The following is a 22,683-nucleotide window of genomic DNA, read 5'->3' as shown; positions in this document are numbered from 1 at the left end:
ATCAGCACTTTATAAGTCAGACCCTCTTAATCAATTTTCCCTGCCTGGATCCGGTGTCTGTTGTAACTCTTCTTTGTGTTTTATGCCCTCTTCAAAATGTCGGACTTGGTTCTAGCCCATCCCACAAAAGGAAATCTGGGGTGGAAATAGTGTATAAGGCAGAGATGGGGAACCTCTGGATAGCTAAGCCGCCAGCATCCATCTCCACTGCTTTTGCAGGCTAGGACTGCTGGGAATTTTAGTTCAACAACTAAAATGGTGCTGCAGTTATTTAACTTCTGCTGAGACATAATATGGATCTGCTTATTGATATTGTCAGCCCTCCAAGCTAGGCACCATCAAGGAAGAGAAGCAGCGGAGATTCCAGGAACCAACCTTCCTTCCTTCCTCCCTCCCTCCCTCCCTATCAAATTTATATAGCCACCCATCTCAACAGAAATGACTCTTAATTGATGTAGGGCAGTGTTTCTCAACCTTGGCAGCTTGAAGATGTGTGGATTTCAACTCCCAGAATTCCCCAGCCAGCCATGGGGAATTCTGGGAGTTGAAGTCCACTCATCATCAAGTTGCCAAGGCTGAGAAACACAGATGAGGGGTATAATAACAGAATCTTGCCAGCTTACCAGAGTTTCTCTCTGCTCCATCTTACCCCAAACAAAATCAAGGCAGGGTTATTTTGAGTTTGTTCCTTGTGCTTTCTTCTTCCCCAGGGCTGAGTAATCTTTTCTGAAATGCCTGCCTTAATGGTTTTTTCATACCGTCCCCATTCCCAGGGCTAGGTTTACCTTCCATCACAGCTTCTAGCTGTCCCTGCTTGCAACTACTGAATGCCATGCACTTTATATAGTCATCTAAAGTGCAAAGATCTGTGAGTTCAATTCCTGGTAGAGGGTTTGAAACCCATAGAGCAGCCTTTCTCAACTTTCTGACCCTGGAGGAGCCCTTGAAATATTTTTCAGGCCTGGGGGAACCCCTGCACATTCAGGCTCAAAGAGAGGCCAGCAGTTAACGAAATTGTTACATTCGTTTCATGGGTAGGCCTGCCTGTATGCACTAACAGTCTTCTTAAACGAAAAATAAAGAATGAAACTCGCCTCTTTAATGTGAAGTTGCCCAAATTTGAAATACTATTTTAAATAAATCATGATTCCCCAGGGACCTCTTGTGGAACCCTAGGGTGCCACGGAACCCTGGTCGAGAAACCCTGCCATAGAGTAACATCTGGCCACCCACATCTGAGGAGTCCCAGTAAGGATGCAACCATGTGGTGCCTCCTGGTGGTCAGTGTAACGAAGAAAAATACAGAAACTCTCATTAAAAAAAGCTGAAAGCGTTAGTGGAACCGGCAGGATCTTAGATTTCATTCTAGAGCAGGGTTCCTCAAGCTTTGCTGGCTGGGGAATTCTGGGAGTTGAAGTCCGCACAGCTTAGAGTTGCCGAGGTTGAGGAACCCTGCTCTAGAGTGTTTTATGCATGAGCATAAATCCTCCAGCACGTTTTAGTTTGGCAGCTGAAGCTCCGTCGCAGGGAATTTTCACTTACCCTGCTGTGTTCTTGCCTGGGAGGTGGTGTTTCCTTGCTAAGGCTCTGCTGTAATTCCCTGAACCTTCGCTCTTGCTTCCCCGCTCTTTAAAACTGTAGCAGACTGCAAAGCAGCTTTGTTGTTGTTCACATTTTGGTTTCAGCCCGAAGCTCGAGCAAGGTCATGTAAGGTTAAAAACAATGATCTTAAGAAACTAGCGCTAGAGAGCAGCCAGCACAATCAACACCACCAGTTCGTGCTCTACTCAGAGAAAGGATTTCTGCAATTTGTTGGGCACGCGGGCGTCTGGAAAACGCGTGTTGGGCAAGTTTTCGGTTAGCAAAAGCGAATTCTTACCCGACTGATCCAATGTTTACAGCTCTTCATTGGCTCAGGAAGGAAAAATTGGCCTCTCTGTTTTAGGGCATCAAAACAAATAACACAGCAACGCCACCTTAATTCCATTTCTTTAAATGTACTGTAAGGTCGCTTACTGTTCTGTTACACACTTTTTTCTTTATTCTGTTTGGTTAAATTGGGCTTGCTCAGGCAACCGTCACGCGATGCGTTCTTCTGTGTCTCAGTGTGCGTCTGAAAAGTAGTGGCATCTGCTGCTGGGCACTCGGGTTTCTGGGAGACTTTGACCTGGAAATGGCTGGTGGGCTGGTGAGCTGGGAGAGGACCCGGTGAGAGCCCCCTTCCCAGCATGGTCCCTTGATAACGGGGATACCTGTACGAAAGCATGTCACGGGGACAAAAATAGTTCCAGAAGTGGTGCCACATGGCAAATGCGTGGGAATGCTGCCACAGCAATATTGCTTAATTTATCTGTGTACCCTTTTGCCTGTGCTGCTGTAATGGGGGAAATGCTGGTTGGTTGGCTCCTTGCTCACAAATTGTAGCTTTCGTGAACTGCATGTGTGAATGTGGGACCGTGGAATAGAATTCTCCTATTGCCCATTTGGAATTGGCCGTGATATTTTCCAGGCTCTGCCTGAGCCATCTGACAGCGATGGGTTCCAGAAGAGGGACCAGGTCGAGACCATTGCAGGAAATTATTATTATTTATTGTTAAATTTGTATACTCTGGGTGGTTGATCCTCAAGCACAAAAAAATTAGCTCACAATAATTACCTTCTAAAAATTATTGTGAGCTAATTTTTTTGTGGAACCTTGCTTAGAATTGGCCTCTAAGCCCTGGAAGATTAGGTCAGGGTAAATAAATTAGCATTTACTGTATAACAAGGCTTCGTTAATCATGTGATGGTGCCTGCATGCGAATGGTGGTCCTGCTTACCCAGCTGGAGCCTAGCCCCTCACCCAACAAATGATATAGTTGTTTATGTTTGAGGTGACTTCGTTATCTCTGACAGTAGGTGGCAGTACCTAGCTGACTTTGAAAAAGCTAAGCAGATTGGACTTGTCTAGTACTTGGATAGGAGACCACCAGGAGATCCAAGGACTGGGAAGGGGAAAAGGCATTTTGGAAGAACGCCTTTTGTTGTTTTGTTGTATTATGTTGTCACTGAGCTTGAGCTGGACTTGAGAGAGACTTTACTGTGTCCCTAGTCCGGTCTCCAAACCCATCTCACAGCTAGTCTGCAGGATTCTGTGAGGAGGAGGAGAAAGAGAGGGAAATCTTTTTTTTTAATAATAATTTTATTAAGGATTACAATATACAGATAAAATTAATTCAAACTACAAAAGGTTAAAAAAAGAAAAAGGGAAAACTGAAAAAAACAGAAGAAATAAAGGTTCTTAAAAAAAGAAAAGGAAGAAGTAACTCCCCCCACCCCTTCCCAGCAAGCATATACAACTTTAATAACTTATCACCATCTCTTAGAAACCTTGTTTTCTACTGGCAGAGTAAGTGAATGTTGGGGGGGGGGGTATCGAGGCGTGATGAGCTCTGTTTGGGGAAAGGTACAGTCCACAGACAAGGCGTGTTGTTTTTCTGCCCTTTGTTACAAGGAAGGTTTTACTTTACAAAACTAAACTCTTTCTTCAACAAAATTTATGACAACCACTTACGTCTAAGGCTTATCACTATACCTGTACTTAATTACCTATTTACTTGTTTCTGTGTGTGATATGTGTCTAATTCTAAGGATTCTTCTCTACAGGTAGTCCTCGACTTACGACCATTCATTTGACAGTCTGAAGTTACAACGGCCTCAGAATGGGTGCTTTGCAGCCTGTAAAGCACTTCCCAGCATCACAAAACGTTGCACCACCCCCAACAGTCACATGATTGCATTTTGGGTGCTTGGCAACTGGCTCGCATTTACGACCAGTTGCAGTGTCCCACAGTCACATGATTGCGCTTTGCCATGTTTTTTGCCATCTTCCGGCAAAAAATGCCCATTGGGGAAGCTGGATTCGCTTAACAACCACTGTAAAAAATGGTCATAAAATTGGGTCCGCTCATGTGGTGACTCAACTTATGACTGCAGCGACTTAACGATGGAAATTCCGGTCCCATTGTGGTCATAAGTCGAGGACTACCTGTACAGTTATTCTGAGTTTTCATAAACTCTTTTCCCCTTCACCTTTACAGGCAGGCTTGAATTGCCTGCCTGCGCACAACCACAGGCTTAGCTAGCCCTGTCTTTGGCTGCTCTCTCAGCTGTGGATGGCAGGGGAAATAGCCACCCTTTGGCCACCTTTGGTTTGGCTGGCTCTGGCTGGTGGGCATTTTCTTATTTTCAGCCAAGTCCTGGTTGCTGCCATCCTGAATTGCTGCGGGGACTTGAGCGTCTCCCAGTTTTTCAGTCTTTGGGAAGGAAAAGGTTTGTTACTCGCTGTGCTGGCTGGCTGTTGGTGTTTCTGGAAGAGTTGGCAAGCGAGGCTCTCCTCCTACCAGAGGGGAATTGAATTCAGTTTTGCATGGCAACGCTTTTTAAAGTTAGAATCCTCAAATTCATTGGCATGGGTTCAACTTGCAGAGCCGAGAATGCCAAGATATATCAGTCACTTGAGGCCTCAGGAACCAATGCTGTATAATCCTGAGGGTGCTGTCCTCTTTGCATAGCTCCTTAAGTCAGATCAACATCCATCTCTTTCCAAGATCAGCCGGCACCGGGAGGTAACGGTATGAAATGTCGTAGCAAATAATCCTGAAACCTTAACTGGTGAGCCATATTTTGGTACATGGCTGGCTTTACAAATTCTGACTTGGCCAGAATGCAGTCCAAATGGCTCGCTTGTGTGATTGCCTAATCCAGCCATCTCCACCCTTGCTGCCCTCCAGATGTGGATTCTGATGTTCAGGATTCCCCTGACAGCATGGCTATTTCTGAGAATGCTGGGAACGGAACTCTACCTACTTGAAGAAAGCCAGCCTAAACGTTGCAATGCTCTGTTCCTTGGATATTTTTCTCACTTGTTTGAGAAGGCTTGGCTTCTCTGCTTGAGCAATAAAAGGGGAGGGGGCTGAGGAGCATTGCTGCTTGTAACATCAGTGTCAAAAAAATGCCCTTTTGATCTGGCATGAGAGACACCCATTGCGTTCCTCTAACTCGGTGAGAAAGATCATATTCCCTGGGGTTTCCTCGTCTAGAATATTCCAAGTATGCTGGGCCACAACTCCCGTAACACTAGGGTCAGTCCAGCTAATGGTTAGAGCAGCGTTTCTCAGCCTCAGCAGCTTTCAGATGTGTGGACTTCAACTCCCATGCTGGCTGGGGAATTCTGGGAGTTGAAGTCCACCCATCTTAAAGCTGCTGAGGTTGAGAAACGCTGGGTTAGAGGCAGCTTCAGGAGGTGAATTAAAAAGTGGGGCTTGATTCTGTGCCGAACTCCTGGCCAGGAGGGGATATTGCTTTGATCCCTGCGGAAGACGGAAATGTAATGCAAGTCAGAGGGCTGCAGACAGGACTGGAAAAATGTTCCAAGTCTGAAAACTAAAGCATCGCAGTTTTGGAGTCCTGCCCTGAACAAACAAGACTGAAAGCCTCTCTGATTCCTGGGTGAAGTGCAGATATATTGAAATCAGGAAACCAAGGGGCTTGAGTTTTCCACTTACTTGATACTCCACTTCTGATTCTTCTTCCAAATATACAGAAGGGAACCATCCTTCATCATAAGGAGTCTGGCGTGAATTTCAAAAGCTTCATGACTTGGTTGCCTTGTTTTCTCATCTGGCAATCAGGTGCATTAGACTGTTTGTTTTTGGGTGGTGGTTTTTAAGAAGAGGCCAGGACGACGGATTCCAAGAACGTAAATATTTAAATGACTTGAGAGACAAGCTGTTTTTAAATTTGGGGAGATTCATGTCACACCTCGTGAGGGTCGATCCATACCCAAAAAGTAGCAGCGCCCGCTTGTTAAAACCGTAGAAAGCCCAATTCTATAAAATGAGTAACTTCTGTTAGCCTGTAGGGGCCGTGATGACTTTTTAATCTTTTGCAACAGTTATGGCTTGGAAATGAGCTCCGAGTCAGTGCTGTTTGTGTATATGTAGTTGTTGTGTTTGGGAGTCTGGGTAGACTTTGCCTTGTTATTTAGTGACTTTTTGCATTTTGAATTCCTGGAGTCGCTCGCTCCGGATTGCTAACGCCTGCTTTCCCATCCTGTTGCTCCCTTTGGCATCCCTGAAATAAGCTGCCTTTTTTGGTTGTTCCTTCAGTCTAAGGCTCTGATTTTTGCCAGTGACAGACCCTTCAGTTGGCTTTGAGCTGGGAAGATAGGATCTCCCATCCTGCTGGAGGGAGAGCAGCCTTCTGGGGAGAGGGATGTTGGTGGCGATTCCCGGGAACGAAAAATACGCTTTTCCTTCTTGTTCGCTTGGTGAATGGCTGTCTCCTTGTTCACATTTTTTTACTCAATTTCAATAATACTTTATTTATAGGACTGGCTTTCTGGAGACCCTTTCCTTTCTCCACGTATGCCTTTCCCAAAAGGAGGATGAGCTCAGGCCGAGTGGCAGACTTTTAATACCCTTCTGTTTACTTCTGCTTATAGCCAAAGCTGACCCCACAGGAGAAGCTGAAGCTGCGTATGCAGAAGGCGCTTAATCGGCAGTGTAAGCATCTTGTGGGTGGCGCGGGGCAGTGGCTGTGATGGATCTCACCTAGTGAAACCTTCCCCTCACTTTTTCTTGGCCGCCCTCCTCCCCTCACTTTTCTGCTTTGCCTCTTCAGTTAAAGCAGATAAAAAAGCAGCCCAGGAGAAGATGATGCAGCAGGAGCACGAAAGACAAGTAAGCAGGAAGCCAGCTGATTCTGCCAGTGAACTAGCATGGGAGGAGCACTGTAAGATAAAATCTACGATACTCCCTACTGTGGGGAGTTGTCAATATGAGCCAAGTACTGCCGCAACAGAGGGGCTCTCTGGGTCTGGTTGGGGCTGCATAGGTTATGTGAAGCAGCTGTCCTGCTGATGCTAGGCCAGCGTTTCTCAACCTCAGCAACTTTAAGACGTGTGGACTTCAACTCCCAGCATTCCCCAGCCAGCTGGCTGGGGAATGCTGGGAGTTGAAGTCCACACGTCTTAAAGTTGCTGAGGTTGAGAAACGCTGGTTTAGGCCATCCTCATCGAAAGAGAGAGAGATGTAAATATAGTAAACCAGTGGTGTTGAGCATATGGTATCCAAACCATGGTTGCAGGGGGGGGGGAAGTTCAGAATGTAGGGGATAAGAGGGATCTTAATTTTAATTTTCTGGGTTTTTAAAGTCAATGAGTTTAAAGCCATCTGTGCAATAGCAGTAGACGTCTTAGAAGCTAGACCATTTTTTAAATTTAACTTCAGCAAGTTAGAGAGAGGACAGAGTCACCCTCTCTCCTGTGTGCGCACAGAATCAGTCAGCATTCAAGCTGCCCCCTTTGTAGAACAGTTCTGGGTGCAGAAGAACGTAAGGTATCCACTGCGCTGATCCTTAAGAAATGCAAGGTCTGGGATTGCAGGCTTCAAGCCGTGAGGAATGGTTTTGTGCTGTTGGCTGATACCTCATCACTGAATGCTACTAATTTCTCGACTACAAGGATAGTATCACCAGGCAGCCTCTAACTGGGGAATTCCAGCCTTCAAAATTGTAGCATAATGTACTCTTTGCAGAAGCTAAGCTTCTTGCCTGGGTGTAGGAACACCTCTTTGAGATCATTGCCTTGCTGTCTTGATGGGATGTGAGGATGACCTTGGAAAGCAGGTGGTGGAAAGAGATGCCCCTCGGGAGCTATCAGATAAAAGAGGAAGGAGCCCACCGCAGAGCGACGGCCTGAGAAAGAAACCTAGGGAGGACCCGCCCTAACTACTCAGGCGGTAACCAGGGAGGGCGGGAGATTTGTACTTTGAGACTTGCAGGATTGATGTCAGTCTTCCCAAGTAGACCAGACAGGAAACACAGCCAGATGAGCTAATGCCAGTTTATCATAAGGCTACATTAACAGAATCTTGCAAGTCTGAAAGTACAAATCTCCCCCTCCCTATTTACCGCCTGAGTAGTTAGGGCGGGTCCTCCCTAGGTTTCTTTCTCCGGCCGTCGCTCTGTGGCGGGCTCCTTCCTCTCTTATCTGATGGCTCCCGAGGGGCATCTCTTCCCCCCGTCTCCCAAGGCCGCCCTCACGTTCCTTCACACTGTCCCAGGTAGCTTCCATCCTGGTGCTGACTAGACCCTCGTCTTTTCTTCCAGGAACGGGAAGATGAGTTGCGTGCTATGGCTCGGAAGATCCGGATGAAGTAATCTCTCGGGGGTTTCCTTGTCCCTGTGGTGGGGTGGGACGGTGCTGGGCGCCTTGTCTGTTAATCTCTGTGCTTTTCTTGGTAGGGAGCGGGAACGGCGGGAGAAGGAGCGGGAAGAGTGGGAGCGACAGTACAGCCGCCATAGTCGCTCTCCTTCTCCACGTTACAGTAAGTGCTTCCTTTAGTGTTTCTCAACCTTGGCCACATGGAGATGTGTGGGCTTCAACTCCCAGAATTCCCCAGCTAGCCTTGCTGTTCCTTGCTGGCTGGGGAATTCTGGGAGTTGAAGTCCACACATCTCCACGTGGCCAAGGTCGAGAAACACTGTTTTAGAGGGATGCGAACCGTTTTAGATTTGAAACGGGCCGTGCCAAATTCAGAGTGGTACGCTCCAGCCAAGTGGTACGCTCCACGAGCATTGGGGTAGGAGGAGGCCGGAGCATAGTATGATGGTGTACGAATGTATCAGAGTGCTGCCCCAGGGTGCCATGAGTGTTTATATGTTTTATTTTTTAGGCTTGAGGTTCTTCGCTTTACTGTTTTGTACGCCTCTCAGGGTTATTGTTGTTATAATATGGGCGGCTATATAAACCTTTTAAAAAAAAGTGTTCCAAGCACGGAACACTTGCCTTGGAAAGTGCATTCCTTTGGGTCAGTTTCCAGAGTTGGGGGAGTGGGGCACGGCTTGGTATTGTCGGCCGGTGGGTGGATGCAGGCATCACTGCGCTGGTTTTTGCTTCCAGAATTAAACCCATTAAAAAACGGAATAGTGTGATTTACTGCTTAAGGCACCAGGCTAGAAACTGGGAGACCCTGAGTTCTAGTCCTGCCTGAGGCCCAAAGCCAGCTGGGTGACCTTGGGCCAGCCACTCTCTCTCAGCCCCAGGAAGGAGGCAATGGCAAGCTGCTTCTGAAAAACGGTGCCAAGAAAACTGCAGGGATTTGGCCAGGCGGTCTCTGAGAATCAGACACAATTGAACAAAATTGTGATAACACAGGAAGGGGTTTAGTACGTGTTGCATATCAGTCCTACTGATCTGCATCTTTACCTACATGTTTGCTAAGGAAGCTGCAAGATTCTGGAGATGTAAATGTAGATTTTATTATTCATTTGAATTTGTTTTGCAGGTCGAGAATACAGCTCCTCAAGAAGGTAAGGCCTGCTTTTTATCTACTTAGGGGGTGCTGAAGGGGCTAACGGGGAGCAGAATGGAGGAGTACAGATGCCATGTTGAAACCAGCAACTTTGGAAATGAAAGTGTCCCAGCCATTGGAGGAGGAGTAATTGATGTGAAATACTTGAATGCTTGGCTTTGTTTTGAATGCAAGAGCTCTGCTGAATCAGGCTATATTTATTTATTTTTAAACGTATTTCTATGCCGCCACAATCCAAGAGACTCTCGGTGGTTTACATAGGAAAAAATGCAAATTAAAACCTTCAAAGGCCGATCTGGTCCAGCATTCAGTCATACCGTGGCCAACTCAGTGCATTCAGGAAACTCACCAGGGTAAATGGGGGAGCCTGTAACATACCGTAGGCTGGCTTTTCTCACACTTGCTCTGTTTGGAAGGCAGCAGGTTGGGGAAGGGCCCGCTTGGAGCCAGAGATACCCTTTCCCCAAAGCCCTTGGTGGGTTATTTTGTGGCTGAGTGGTGAAAAGGAATGTGCCACTGCAGCAAGGGTCAAAATGCTGTTCCTGCCAAGTTCTCCACTTCCATTGAAGACGATGGGAGTCATCAGCCGGTAGGTAAGCTTCCCTGCCCATCTCTCGGTACTCAAGCAGCCTCTTCTCTTTCTCACAGGCACTCACGGTCACGATCCCGGAGCCCTCACTACCGCCACTAAGACTAATTCCTGGCACGGTGCCATGCTGGTGACTTTCACCCCGCTGGCTCGCCAGGCCCCATGTAACCCTGCTGTGTAATAATGCTGTACATTGTTGTTTTTGTTTTTGTCAGAAAAAATAAACTTAATAAAATAAAATAAAAGCCAGACAAATTTGAGATGTTAGTTCTGTGCTGCTGCCCACACCTGTGACTCGCCTCCCTCTGTTGTTTCGGGTGTTGAAACGGCACTGGGGATAGGGACCTCCCTTGCTGGTTTTTGTAGCATGTGAAGCCAGAACTCCTGCAACTCTTTTACGGATGAGAAGGAAAAAAGGGAGGGGGAGAGGGGGACACAGTACTTAGGAGTCCCTTCTGCTCTTCACACAGACACAGACACCGCAACTGGAAGTAGATGAATCACTGAGATCGAGCAAGCTCCCACTTCTGGGGTAGCTGCTCTGATCGCACAGAGAATTTGTAGTTGCTGTATCCACTGGATTGTTGCTCTTTGTTTATCTTAGAGCTGCAACTGAAAAAAAAAATGACACCAGTCTCTGCCCTCATCGGAGGCTCTCTTGTGAAAGGGGGCGACCCTTCAGAGTTCAAAGGAATACGCGATGATGTCCGAACAACGGAGGAGGGCTTCCCTCTGAGTCCCCAGCGGAGTCTGGAGCTCAGAAACCTGGAAGTTCAGGATGTCGATGTCCGATGCTCCAAATAAGGCGGTGACGTTGACCTTCTCGTACATTACGAAGTTAACTGGCTGGCCAACCATGGCAAAGAGGCTGCGCAAGTAGTGCTCCCGCAGAGTGACGCGTGCTTGCTGCTCCTGCTCCAGGGCAGCTGGGTCCTTACACGCCCTGGAAGGCAGGCTGCTGGGCCCCAGAGCCTGGAAGCGAGGAGAATGGGGGTCAAAGCCGCGGCTTGACCCGTCAGGTCCACGGGGTAGGCGCAGAACAGCGACAGGCACCTTCATTGTATATCCCTGCTTAAAAAAACAGAAGTCTCAATATTGTATCTTTGCCTTAAATCATCACCTCTAGGAACTACTCAGGAAGGGGTACTTTCCTTTGCTCTACTTAAAAATACTTCCTGCCTTCAGAAGGGATTGGATAGTCTCTGTTGAATATGCCAAGACTGGGTTTATACCTGTTAGATGTAATTTGTTTACAGGTAGTCCTCACTTAATGACCATTCATTTAGCGACGGTTTGGACTTACAGTGGTGAAAAAACCAACCTATGACCAGTCCTCACACTTATGACCATCGCAGCATCCCCACAATCACCATTCGGGTTCTTGGCAACCGGTTTGCATTTACGACTGTTGTAGAGTCCTGTGGTCATGTGATCACCATTTTCAACCTTCCCATCCAGCTTCCGGCAAGCGAAATCAATGGGGAACTGCATGATTCACTTAACAACTGCCGCAAAAAGGTGGTAAAATCAGGCCAGATTCACTTAATGACCGCTTTGCTTAGCAACCAAAATTCTGGTCCCAATTGTGTTCGTTAAGTGAGGACTACCTGTACTGTAATCATGGGTTAGCTGAATTCACACAACGCACTAAGCCAACATCAAAGGAACTATATTATGGCTTAAGCGTGATCTGTGAACCTACACCAGGCCTACTCTCATTTTGGGTTGATTAAAATAAAACCACCCCCAGGGCTCTACCAGATATAAACCAAAGTTACCACTGTATCCAGCGACTGTAGATTAGAGAAGGCTGATTAGATATTTTTTTTGTACTGCATTCCATGAGAAGAAGAATAATGAATGTGCTGCTTTTTTTAAAAGACAAAGCCATATTTTAGGAATCACTGACTGTTCCAGTCATAATCTTTTAAATTTGCAGACGTACAAATTCTGTGAAAAACTGTTCATTAGGTGGATAGACCATAAACACCTAGAGCATCAACATACCCTAAGTGTACAGATTTGGGTCACTTGTCAAAACTGCATTTCTTCTAAGTCCTCCTCCTGTGGCTAAGGAATCCGGGAAAGGTAAGCTGCATCTGGTCTAGCTGGCGATCCCGCCCGCCCCTACAGCGCACCCCCTGCAATCCACTGGGCAGCGCAGAGTTAACTCAGGCTTACAGGCTTGTAAACAGGAAGTACCGCTGCACAAGGACAGCCTATTTTCCCCCTCTGGACGGTGGCGGCACCAAGTTGACGCTCCCTCGCTGTGCCAACATCCCCTCCGGCAGGCAGCCAAGCCCAGGTCATCGGCAGAGAGGATGTTTTCCACAGTAAACGGGAGAGGGCCAGCGGCAGCCAAGGACGATTCCGGCCCCCAAAGGAAAGCAAGGGGGCAAACTGGTGTGAGAAGCCATGGCGCAACACACAGCTTTGATCCTTTACATAAGCCTTCCCCAGCCTGGTCTTCAGTCTTTGGCCAAAGAGGTCTTCCCCAGCCTTCCCCACCCGCCACACAACTTGGGATCGCAAGTCCTTAGTAGGCAATGCTGGCTAGAAATTCTGAAAACTGCAGGCCTGGAAAGGACCGGAACGAAGACTCCCAAGCCCTTCCCGGAGTCTTTTATGAGAAGCAACCCACCGCAGCAGAAGTCACCGAGACACGAAATGAAGGAAGTCTCCACCTTAGTGGCAGAGCACCCAATGCACGTTGCCACAATTCACCACATGGGTCTCGCCTCTTTTCAACCTGACGGTTGGGTGCATACATGGCCCACTGCTCTCTGCTCTGGCCAATTCGGGAATCGCCTCGTTTCAAAGGGGGGGGGGCTGGCCGGCCACCAAAACCTCTGTAGAGATTCGGCTCCGAAAACCAGCAAAAACGACTCCTTCAGTCAGGTCAAAGAACTGATCGAGCCTCTGAAAATAACTTTGGAAAAGAAAAGATGCCTAAGCAAGGTGCTTGCGAAATAAACCAGGACGGCAACCCCCGGGCTGCCTGATCCAGAGGTGCAGTCCCAATGCACCTGACCGGGGGAGGCTGGCTTAAGGTCTCAGACACCGAGGAATCCCTCCTGGAAAATTGGCTTCCACGCCTCCACTTCACCTCGCAAGCGAGGCCACAGCAGCAAGCGGCAGCAGCTCGTTCTTGTTGCTGTGACGTGTTATGGGGCGCTCCGTAGTGGTTTGGTGTGTTGAAGAGGAGCCAAAAAGGCCCCTAGGAGTGTGGGCTAAGGGACGGAAATGCTTGGTTTTCACCTGAAGGAAGTTAGCAAAAGGGGTTATGCCCTTGTGGAGCAGAGAAACACAATTCCGCCTTCAGGGGTGGTAAGAGCTGCAGCGACCTTCCCCCACCCTGATGCCGCTCTGGACGTGCAGCTCAATGCAGCAGGGCTGGCTGAACTCTCGCCCAGGCACCAGGAGCCCCGCGTATGCCCGCCGTGCGTGAGCAGCATCTTTTCCAGCTTTTGCTTCAGTTTGCAGCAGGTTTCTGGGATGAAGTGCTCCAGGTTTGAGTCTCGGGGGAGACAAACCCACCCCCCAAAGCTAACCTCCCCCAAGCCCCTGGTCAGACTACATTCCTGCGTGGTGTGTTTGTTCCAAACGCCTGCCCTGGCTGAAGGCCGCTGGGTTTCCTCCTCAGCCCTGTTTATGCACTCTTTCCACAGAGAGCTCATTCTCGGCGCGTGTTGTCTGGCAGCAGGGGAAGTGCTGGCCCCTGGAAGCCCTCTCCAGCTGGCCCGATAAGAACCCGGCTCAGACCTGCTGCACTCCTGGGCCCGATGCCAGCTGTGTGTAGGGGAGGGTTATTTTTCTGGCAAGGCTCGCCTTTGCCACGATGTGGGCTTCTGTTGGAATGTGACCGACGAAAGGACTCTGCTGTGAGGACAAGCGTAAAAGACGAAGCCGCGGGTTTCAACATAAAAGCCAGTGGTGATTTGGAGACAGGCAGCAGGGCTGCCGGCAAGACCCGTCCAGGGACACAGGTCTAGGAAAGTGCTGCCAGATTCGTGTGACAAAGGCCATTCTCTAAAGTGACAAGGCCAGGATCCGTTTAGAGGTGGCGTGCAAATCTGCAAGGCTTAAGGTGCCTGTTTGGGCCCTTCAAACCTTCCCAAACCTAGGAAAGGCATAAAAAAGGGTCCTTATTTTGACCCCACACTTTCTGGGGGCTGTGCAACGGATGCTAAAGAGCCACTGTCTAGGCAATGCTTTCAGAAATGTCTCACTATGGGTTCTATGAAGCCCTTAACACTCTCTATGGACCTCAAGTCTCTTGGGATTTCCCCCCTCCTGAGTATAGATGGTACTGCTCTCATCACAGAGAAGGCTCAGATCCTGCAGAGATGGGTTGAACGCTTTGAAGCCGTCCTCAACTGACCATCTTCTATTAAAGATGAGGCGACAGACAGGATCTCCCAGGCTGACATCAACAGTGCCATGGATGACCCACCAGCAGTAGCTGAAGTCTGTCAGCCAGCTATCCAATGGCAAATCCCCAGGGGCAGATGCCGTACCTGCAGAGATACACAAGGTTGGTGGTCCTGTTCCTGAGAAACTCACTGAGTTATTCCAGTCTTTTTGGAAGCAAGGATCCATTCCTCAGGAACTTAAAGATGCATCCATTGTACACCTCTACAAGAGGAAGGGCAATCAACAAGTATGTGACACCACCAAGGAATCTTGCTGCTCTCCATTGCAGGAAAAACCCTTGCAAGAGTTCTGCTAAATCATCGGGCCACTCATCTGGAGCTAGGCTTGCTGCCAGAGTCACAGCATGGCTTCCGCAGAGGTCATGGGACTACAGACATGGTTTTTGCCACGCGCCAACTTCGGGAGAAGTGTCAAGAGTGTGAACTTTGTGAACCTCACAAAAGCCTTTGATACTGACAAGGCCTGTGGAGGATCATGTCAAAGTTTGACTGCCCCACCAAATTCATTCAGGTGGTACCCCAGTTCCATGATGGCCAGGGTGCTGGACGGCGGAGAATCCTCTAAGGCATTCCCAGTCACCAATGATGTTAAACAAGCCTGTGTGCTTGTACCCACACTGCTCAGCATGATGTTTACTGCCATGCTGAATGATGCCTTTCAGGACGGTGATGCTGGAATCAGCCTCAGTGAAGGAAACTGATCTGAGAGACTTCCTCTTTGCCAATGACTGGAACCTGAATGCTGGCTCAGAGCCAGAGATGCAAGTCGGTATGGACAAATTCTCTACAGCTTGTGACAACTTTGGAGTCATGCACCAGCCTATTCCTCGTGCTCTGTACAGAGAACCCAAAACCACCATCAAAAGGCAGAAACTACAGGGAGTGGACCAGTTCAATTATCTTGGCAGCACCCTCTCCTGAGTAGTGACCACGGACACAAAAGTCAACTGCAGAATAGCAAAGGCAAGTTCTGCGCTCCACTGTGTGGGAACGTCAAGGAATTAGTCCAACAACAAAGCTGAAGGTCTACAGAGCCACGGTACTCACTGTCCTTCTGTATGCCTGTGAAACGTGGACGGTGTATCGAAGGCAGGCAAGACATCTCAACCATTTCCACACGACTCATCTTCACAAAATATTAGGCATCAGATGACTAGATAAAGTACTGCAGTTACTGAAGTTCTCTCTAGACCAAGCCTACCATCAATTCACACACTGCTGATGTGATAGCACAGGCCTTCTGGGCAGGTCACATCGTCCATATGCCGGATGAGTGCATACCCAGGCAGCTCCTTTTGGGGGAACACTCTGCTGGAAAAGGCTCACATGGAGGGCAGAAGAAGCATTACAAAGATACATGAAAGGCCTCCCTGAAGTCACCTGACATAGACACGACCAGCCGGGAAACCCTGGCACAAAATTGCTCTACCTGGCGTGGCCTCATTCATAAGGGCTCTCAAGCTTACGAACTAAGGCACACTGCAGAAGCACAACGTAAGCGCGAGCTGCGCAAGACTAGAGCCATCAGTGCAACAACTGCAGTGTCTACACATGTTTGCCCAACACGGGCCAGGACATCCCATGCCCAAATCAGCCTGGCCAGTCATCTCTGGACGCACCACATTTAGTTTTGACGTGACTCATGGTGTTGAGATCTTCTTCGACAACTACCAGAATCCTCATTTTTGTCACAAGACAGGCCATGGCAGCTAAAGTACAAGGGCTGGCAGCATGAGCCCCCGCAGAGATTCACATGAAGACATCTTAACATGGCACAGGGTAGCAAGGCCTCCTGGATGGGTAAAGTTGACCAAGAGGGACTGTGGGAAGAGGCAGCCACCATCTGTGCTTGACCCACATGCTTTCTGGGAAACAGATTTTGCTAACTACCAAGATGGAGTTATAAGGGCCCCTTTTTCCATATATGGGCCCAACAGCCACAGGGCACACACGGCTTTTCCAGCAGGGCCAAAGCATGCAGTGAGTCCAAAGGGCCACTGGGATGCTGCTGCAGAGAGCAAAGAAGCGACAACTTTCAACGACTTGTTTGTTCTGGCTCAGGCCGCTCGCCTGGTTGACATCACATCCTGAAGGCAGGGAGACCGGCACCTCCACAGGCAGGGTGGGCAGAGCCCGGACAATCTGAAAGAGAGCCGGACCTGGCCTCTCGCATTTGCCGAGTGAGGCAGGAAGGTGGACGGAGGATGCCAAGGAGAAATGCCATGCCCGTGAGGTCTCAAACGCGGCTTCCCGCTATGGGGGATCCAGAAGAGCTGGGAAAGGCTTGAAGGGCAAGAGTGCAAGGAAAGGCCCCTTTAACTGCAGAAGGGAAAATGGATTCTTGCCGAGAACCTCAACTCTTGCAAGTAAGTACTCTTTCGGGATGAGTGGGTGGGTGGGTAGAAAGGAATATAGCCGCCAGGACTAGGAAAACAATGCTTCCTTTCTGGTTAGCTGGTATTTGGAGGTTTGTGAGTAGCACAGGTGGGAGGAACCTTTGTTGTTGATGTTGTTACTTTTACAAGTTAATGATCTGAGAAGATTGGCAAAGAAATGGTGGAGGAGATCTGAGACCAAGGGGTATCACATGAAGCCCCACCTACAACCTGCTTCCACGTACCAACTGTCGCTCCACCCCACTTCGCAGTATACAAGCCCACCCCACGGCATGGCAGCCTTGCCTACCATGATGCTGCCAGAATTGACCTCTCAACCTTTTTTATTCTGACAAACATGACTAAAGAAATGGAAGTCTCACAGCACAAATCAAAGCAAGTGCTGGAGTGCCATAAATAAAACCTTCGTCTACATTATTTGATTCTTTCCCTGGGCCTCCGCTTCTCTCTTTATGATATAACGGCACTATCTCATGCAGAAAGTTGTTAGGAAAGTGAATAAAGTACGAAGCAATATTTGCACCCAAACTCTTAGAGGCGGGGGATTGAGCTATAAAATCAAGAAAGATAAATGAGGATCAAGACAGAGAAACATGAACAGGGAGATTTTCAGAGACTCGTTTCCTTCTACGCAATTGCATCACAACTAAAGAACCAATCACATCCTCTTAACAATGCAGCACACTATGCACAAAGGAACACTTATGTCTAGGAGCTTAAAGTAACATCCTCTTGCGGAGTCTTGGAAACAAAAAGAGAAAGGAGAACTGGAACAGATTTGTAAAATGCAATCTGAACTGGTCAACAGGCAGCTATCCTAACATGCAGGATGGGGGCAGTGGGAGTTCTTAGTCTGTGGGTTAAAGAAAAAGCAACTCGAGGTCTCAACAGGTTGTCTAACTGCAGTATGATTTATGCTAGGCAAAATGGATGGTCTGCATTTGGAACAGAATGGAGGAAAGCAAAAAAGGAAATTAATACTACTACTGTAATGTGCTACAGTTATCAATAATTTCCTCTCCCTCCCCCCTCTCCTTTCTCTCACCCAACTTCTCCAGTTCCACAATGGTTTCTGGTAATTTGCCTGTTTGGGCAATTTTACTTATACCTTTTGCCTTCTGGGGATCTGAAAGTCTTCAGATGGCATCACCAGGCACTGCTGAGCCAACTGGCAAACATGACCCAGAGCAGCTTCCAGTCCAAGCCTTCCAAACTGTTCTGTTAAGACGGCTGGGCTTGCAAAGGCGCCCAGACCCAAAGCCAAAACTTCTGGTTCCCCAGTACCTGCTGGATTTATACCAATTCTGGCTGAGACAGGCTCCATTCTCTCCAAGGGACACTGAACAACCTTTCCTGGAGGCGCGAGCAGCAACAGCCAACACCGTGCGCACGTTCCATCACGTTGGTGAGGCTGAAAGTTCTCTTGCTCAATCGCCCACCTGGGCAGGGTTGAGGGAGGGGAGGGAGGCCAGACCTCTTTGGGAACTGTTCCCCAAAGGTCAGGGTGGTAGCAGGAATCAGCCCAGGTCTGTTGAAAAGAGCTTGGGGTGTGTGTGTAAAACCACAGACATCACGAGCTGACTGGGCCGCTTAAGTGGGATGGACTATAGCTCAGTGGATAGAGCCCAGCTTTGCATGCTGAAGATCCCAGGGAGGAATCACCAGCGTCTCCAGTCCAAAGGGTTAGGGGACAGGATAAGACCTCCTCTTGCTTCCTGAGAATCGGCAGCCAGTAAAGCAGAGAATGCCAAGGTGGGCAAACCCTCAGCCTGACCTCCCATCTCCCTTATGTCCCATGGCAGACCTCCCCAACGCCAGGATCTAAATTTAGGGAGGTCAATCAGCCAAACGCCTAAACGCTTCCCCGACTGTTCTACGGAAGCCACTGTAGATTTTGTTGTTGTTGTTGTTCTTGAAAATGGGGCCTTGTATTTAACTGCAGAGGTGAGAACCGGACGAAATCATATTACCTTGGGTTCTAGTGCCATCTATGGAGCAAGTAGGGCAATGGTCTCCCAAAAGGTTGGTTGACAAGAGTTTCTAGCACAGCGTTTCTCAACCGTGGCAACTTTCAGGTGTGCGGACTTCAACTCCCAGAATTCCCCGGCCAGCAAGGCTGGCCGGGGAATTCTGGGAGTTGAAGTCCGCACACCTGAAAGTTGCCAAGGTTGAGAAACACTGTTCAGTGGCTAAAATATTCCTCAGTTCAGAGAAAGAGATGCCATATAGCTGTTGTTCTGAAACTACACAAGGAAGTTGCCAGCGGGGCACACTAGCCGTAAAAGGTTAGTAAATAGTGTATTTTGACCTTGCTCCATAATTTCCCTCTGTCCTTATAATGGCAAAGCATTAAGCCTTGAACGTAAACTACTTTGGATCCAACCCTAGCTATCCAAGTTAATGTTCCTCCTATGGAACTGAAGACCAAACTCCTATTTCAAAGGCAACGTGTGCTGTGTTCCAGATAGAAATGACAAGGAAGGGGACGCTGTCGTCTCCAGGCCACACTTGTGAGCTTCCAAGAAACATCTGGTTGGCTGTAGCAGAAACCGGGAAACAGGGCAAGAGACCTCCTGTTAACTCCAGCAGGGCAGTGATTGTTTTCGAACTGTCTGTCTCGATTTCTTTCCTTACTTCTGCTCATCTTTTCACACTTAGAGGATCTGGTCCATGTCTCGGAAGCGGCAGGAAGTTCATTCTATGTCCTGTTCAACCTCACCTTGCTGCCTCAGGAGGAAGAGCTGACTGCCCTTGAGCTGCGTCTCTATCCCTCCCATAAGGAAAGCCAAGGTCTATACATCAACGTCTACCACGCAATGGACCCCCCGCCTGCTGCCACAAACAAAAGCAGACTCCTCACGTGTCAATTTGTGACTCTCAGTCAGCCCCAGTGGGTGAGTTTTGATGTTACAGCTGCTTTCGAGAAGGCTGGAGAACCGGAGCGAAACCTGGGGTTTCTTGTTGAGATGCAGCCTTCCAACAGCAGCCGCCATCCTCAGCACCGTCAGATTTCCCTTCGCGTAAGACGCTCTCCTGGAGAAGAGGAGACCCAGTGGGCTCTCGAAAGACCTCTACTGGTCACCTACAGCCATGACCAAAGAGGGCAACCTCTGACACACAGAAAAAGGCAAAGCAGAAGCCGGCCTATTAGAGGCAGAGGAACTACTAAAGTCCCAGCCACCATGAAGAAGCACAAGAATCTGAAGCCAAAGACCAAAACCAGCACAAGGTGCAGAAGGCACCGTCTGTTTGTGGATTTCAAGGCGGTTGGGTGGAATGACTGGATCATTGCTCCTAGTGGCTACCACGCTTTCTACTGCTCTGGGGACTGCCGGTTTCCGCTGGCCGACCACATGAACTCTTCCAGCCATGCTGTAGTGCAGACCATCCTGAATTCAGTGAACTCCAAAGTGCCCAAGGCATGCTGTGTCCCAACCGAGCTCAGCCACATTGCTATGCTTTACCTAGACCAACATGATATGGTGGTCCTTAAGACCTATCAAGACATGGTGGTGGAGGGATGTGGGTGCCGTTAGAACCAAACATGTACAGAAATGTCTTTTCTCAGTATTGAAGCTAGGGGAGTCTTTCAGTAAAAGTTATGGACAATAAAGTCAGGACTGTCAAAAGTATTTCACCTATTATTGCAAAAGATGCAGATGGCCAGTATAAGATCACCACAGATAGGAGCTAAATAGGATCTTCCTGTACAGAACTAGTTTACTTCTAAGTATCAGTAACAGGTCAAGGCTATTATTATTATATCTTCCCAGAGAGTGGCCACACACATACTGCAGGCTGCTGTCGAAAACAGCAAGGCAGTTATGATTAATTTCATGAGTAATAATCATCTTTGCATGCCATCTTTTAATGCAACAATAGGTAAACAACCACCATGTATATAACTCTTATCACTTTCAGCCAGCAGGGATTATAAGAGCTGTGGCTCAAAACCACTGGGATGCCTAAGATTACCTGCCCCCTACTAATGAGCAGCAACTAACTGTTGTTCTTTTAGATATGACAGCCTTTAGATGAACAATAAATGAAGCATTTATCAAGGCCAAAATTAAAACCAGACATACATGTTGAAACTGAGAGTGAATGCACATAACTAAAGAGAAACACTAACAGATATCGATGGAATGATTATTCAACAGTAATTTGTTTTCTGCATTTGCATCTATTTCATAGCTTTAGAGAGTTTCCCCAGTCAAAACGTTAATGTTGTTTTAATCAGAATGAATGATGAAGGCAAATATTTGGCATGTAAGTTCCTTAACAGGCAGAACAATCCAGTCCCCCAACTGCATGCAGCTTCTTACCCATCAATAGATTATTTTGGTTGCAATCCACGGGCCCTAAGGTGGTGGTCAAGGAGTGATGAGTTTCCCCAAATTACCTCTCTCTGGTCAGAAAGGGAGCTCTGATCTTAGGGCAGAGTGGAATCTTACACAAAGAGTCGACTTGAACCCACCGTAATGTCAGAACACTCTGACTGGTGTATGAAATCTCAGGAAACCTACCATTCCTGGGCATCTTGTTAGGTACCACAGGGGTCCTACTGATGGTTGAGAAGCAATGTCAAAATTTTAACACAAAGCAACCTGGTATCTAACCTAGTGAATCAAAGATAACTCTTAGACATCCTGTTAAACCAAACAAACCACATTCTAGGCCAGTGTTTCTCAACCGTGGCAACTTTAAGATGCGTGGACTTCAACTCCCAGAATTCCCCAGTCAGGCTGGGGAATTCTGAGAGTTGAAGTCCATGCATCTTAAAGTTGCCAAGGTTGAGAAACACTGTTCTAGGCCATGACTGAGCAAGTTGTATGAACTCAGCCATGTTTGACTTATTCAATAATACAATGTGCATATCCAGACGTTGGCTACCTTCTCATGTTGCAATCAGCAAGATTCGTTAACCATGATTTGTGGAAGCCAAGGAGAAACTTGAGCAAGCCTTCTAGATGAACGTAATATTAGTAACCCGTAAAGGCAGCTCCTGGTTTGTTTTCTGTGCCACCACCCAGAAGTGGGTGGGGCACAAAACAAACCAGGACTCTGATTTCCTATTGAAGAAGCCCTGGCTTAAAAAGCCAGATTTCTGGGCTAAAAGACTATGGTTTTAAATACTGGCTCGGTTTCTTTCTTGGGTTTGCAGCAGACCCTGAGCCAAAAATCAACCGTGCTAATCGAGAGCTGGACGCAACAAAAGACCCAGCAGGGCAAGCCAGCCTAACGTCGGCCCCAGCGCTGATTATGGAGGGCGCCCAGCTGGGGACCTGTTTATTTATTTATCACATTTATCACCGCCCATCTCCCCCACAAGGAGGGACTCAGGGCGGTTCAGAATAAAAACACTTAACCATAATATAATATACAATAATATACAATAATACCAATAACATAAAAATATAAATATGTCAAAATATAATAAAATCCAGATGGCTAAGGTATTCTCTCTGTCCGCAAGCAAAACAGGGCAATTCTACGGAGCTAACCATCCCCAGGAGGAACTATTCTCTTTCCCACCCCAGCATGTTGACAGAGCCAGGTTTTTAATTTCTTTCGGAAGTCCAGGAGCGAGGAGACCTGCCTCAACTCCGGGGGGAGAACGTTCCAAGGGTGAGAAACACCGCCAAGTTTGGTCAAACAACCTCCCTTTGCCCAGAAAAGTAGCATTCTTAATTTAAAAAATAATTTAAAAATTCTTAATTAACGTGAACTAACTTCAACGGGCCTGGCTGGAACTAACTCAAGTCGTCATGACAACCCCGCATTCGCCGGTCCTGAAGCTCGAGAATCCAACGTGCTCACGGTGAAGAGAGCGACGTGACCTCCTTGCCCGGAAATTCTATCCTCTTCCTTAAGCCTATTGCTGAGACTAGTCCCCTCTGACCAGAGGA

General features: G+C 48.0%; 3 protein-coding genes across 7 annotated transcripts in view; 2 read left to right on the top strand and 1 right to left on the bottom strand.

Moving 5' to 3' along the window:
* The window catches only part of CLASRP (CLK4 associating serine/arginine rich protein), a 27,200-nt gene extending 17,010 nt beyond the window's left edge, over positions 1–10,190 (top strand). Inside the window, exons 17-22 of one of the 2 annotated variants that reach the window (XM_063312584.1) lie at positions 6,485–6,545; positions 6,664–6,722; positions 8,152–8,198; positions 8,287–8,369; positions 9,330–9,354; positions 10,005–10,190. In XM_063312584.1, the coding sequence (XP_063168654.1) occupies positions 6,485–6,545; positions 6,664–6,722; positions 8,152–8,198; positions 8,287–8,369; positions 9,330–9,354; positions 10,005–10,047 (318 nt within the window). In that variant the 3' untranslated portion in view covers positions 10,048–10,190. Of the gene's footprint in view, positions 1–6,484; positions 6,546–6,663; positions 6,723–8,151; positions 8,205–8,286; positions 8,370–9,329; positions 9,355–10,004 lie in introns of those variants that run through there. The other variant, XR_010068573.1, reaches the window with a different exon arrangement.
* GEMIN7 (gem nuclear organelle associated protein 7) lies at positions 9,288–22,590 on the bottom strand. 4 transcript variants are annotated; one of them, XM_063312591.1, is made up of 2 exons: positions 22,508–22,590; positions 9,288–11,013 (listed from the first exon to the last, which is right to left on the bottom strand). In XM_063312591.1, the coding sequence occupies exon 2, from the start codon at positions 11,002–11,004 to the stop codon at positions 10,624–10,626; it is 381 nt and encodes a 126-aa protein (XP_063168661.1). In that variant the 5' UTR covers positions 11,005–11,013; positions 22,508–22,590; the 3' UTR covers positions 9,288–10,623. The 4 variants fall into 4 exon arrangements, with proteins under 4 accessions (XP_063168661.1, XP_063168662.1, XP_063168659.1 ...); XM_063312592.1 differs by having other exon boundaries at positions 9,288–11,016; positions 22,508–22,534; XM_063312589.1 differs by lacking the exon at positions 22,508–22,590 and adding an exon at positions 12,127–12,519.
* On the top strand, positions 16,053–20,403 carry LOC134503693 (bone morphogenetic protein 2-like). Its single transcript, XM_063312588.1, has 3 exons — positions 16,053–16,744; positions 17,833–18,179; positions 19,433–20,403. Exons 2-3 carry the CDS (start codon positions 17,840–17,842, stop codon positions 20,308–20,310), a joined length of 1,218 nt encoding a protein of 405 aa, XP_063168658.1. The 5' UTR covers positions 16,053–16,744; positions 17,833–17,839; the 3' UTR covers positions 20,311–20,403.
* Positions 22,591–22,683: the final 93 nt, after the last annotated feature.

This window comes from Candoia aspera, chromosome 10 (assembly GCF_035149785.1).
Source record: "Candoia aspera isolate rCanAsp1 chromosome 10, rCanAsp1.hap2, whole genome shotgun sequence".
Taxonomy (NCBI): Eukaryota; Metazoa; Chordata; class Lepidosauria; order Squamata; family Boidae; genus Candoia; species Candoia aspera.
Note: the sequence above shows the minus strand (reverse complement) of the source record. Positions and strands in the feature narration are given on the sequence as shown.

Bases quoted from the DNA above. Each gene is read 5' to 3' on its own strand.
- GEMIN7 (XM_063312589.1), bottom strand. From the start codon at position 12,255: ATGACCTGGGCTTGGCTGCCTGCCGGAGGGGATGTTGGCACAGCGAGG. The intron at 11,014-12,126 runs GTAAGCCTGAGT...TTTTTTAAGCAG, and splicing joins TACTTCCTGTTTACAAGCCT to GGATATACAATGAAGGTGCC.
- LOC134503693 (XM_063312588.1), top strand. From the start codon at position 17,840: ATGGTTTCTGGTAATTTGCCTGTTTGGGCAATTTTACTTATACCTTTT. The intron at 18,180-19,432 runs GTGAGGCTGAAA...TTTCACACTTAG, and splicing joins GCGCACGTTCCATCACGTTG to AGGATCTGGTCCATGTCTCG.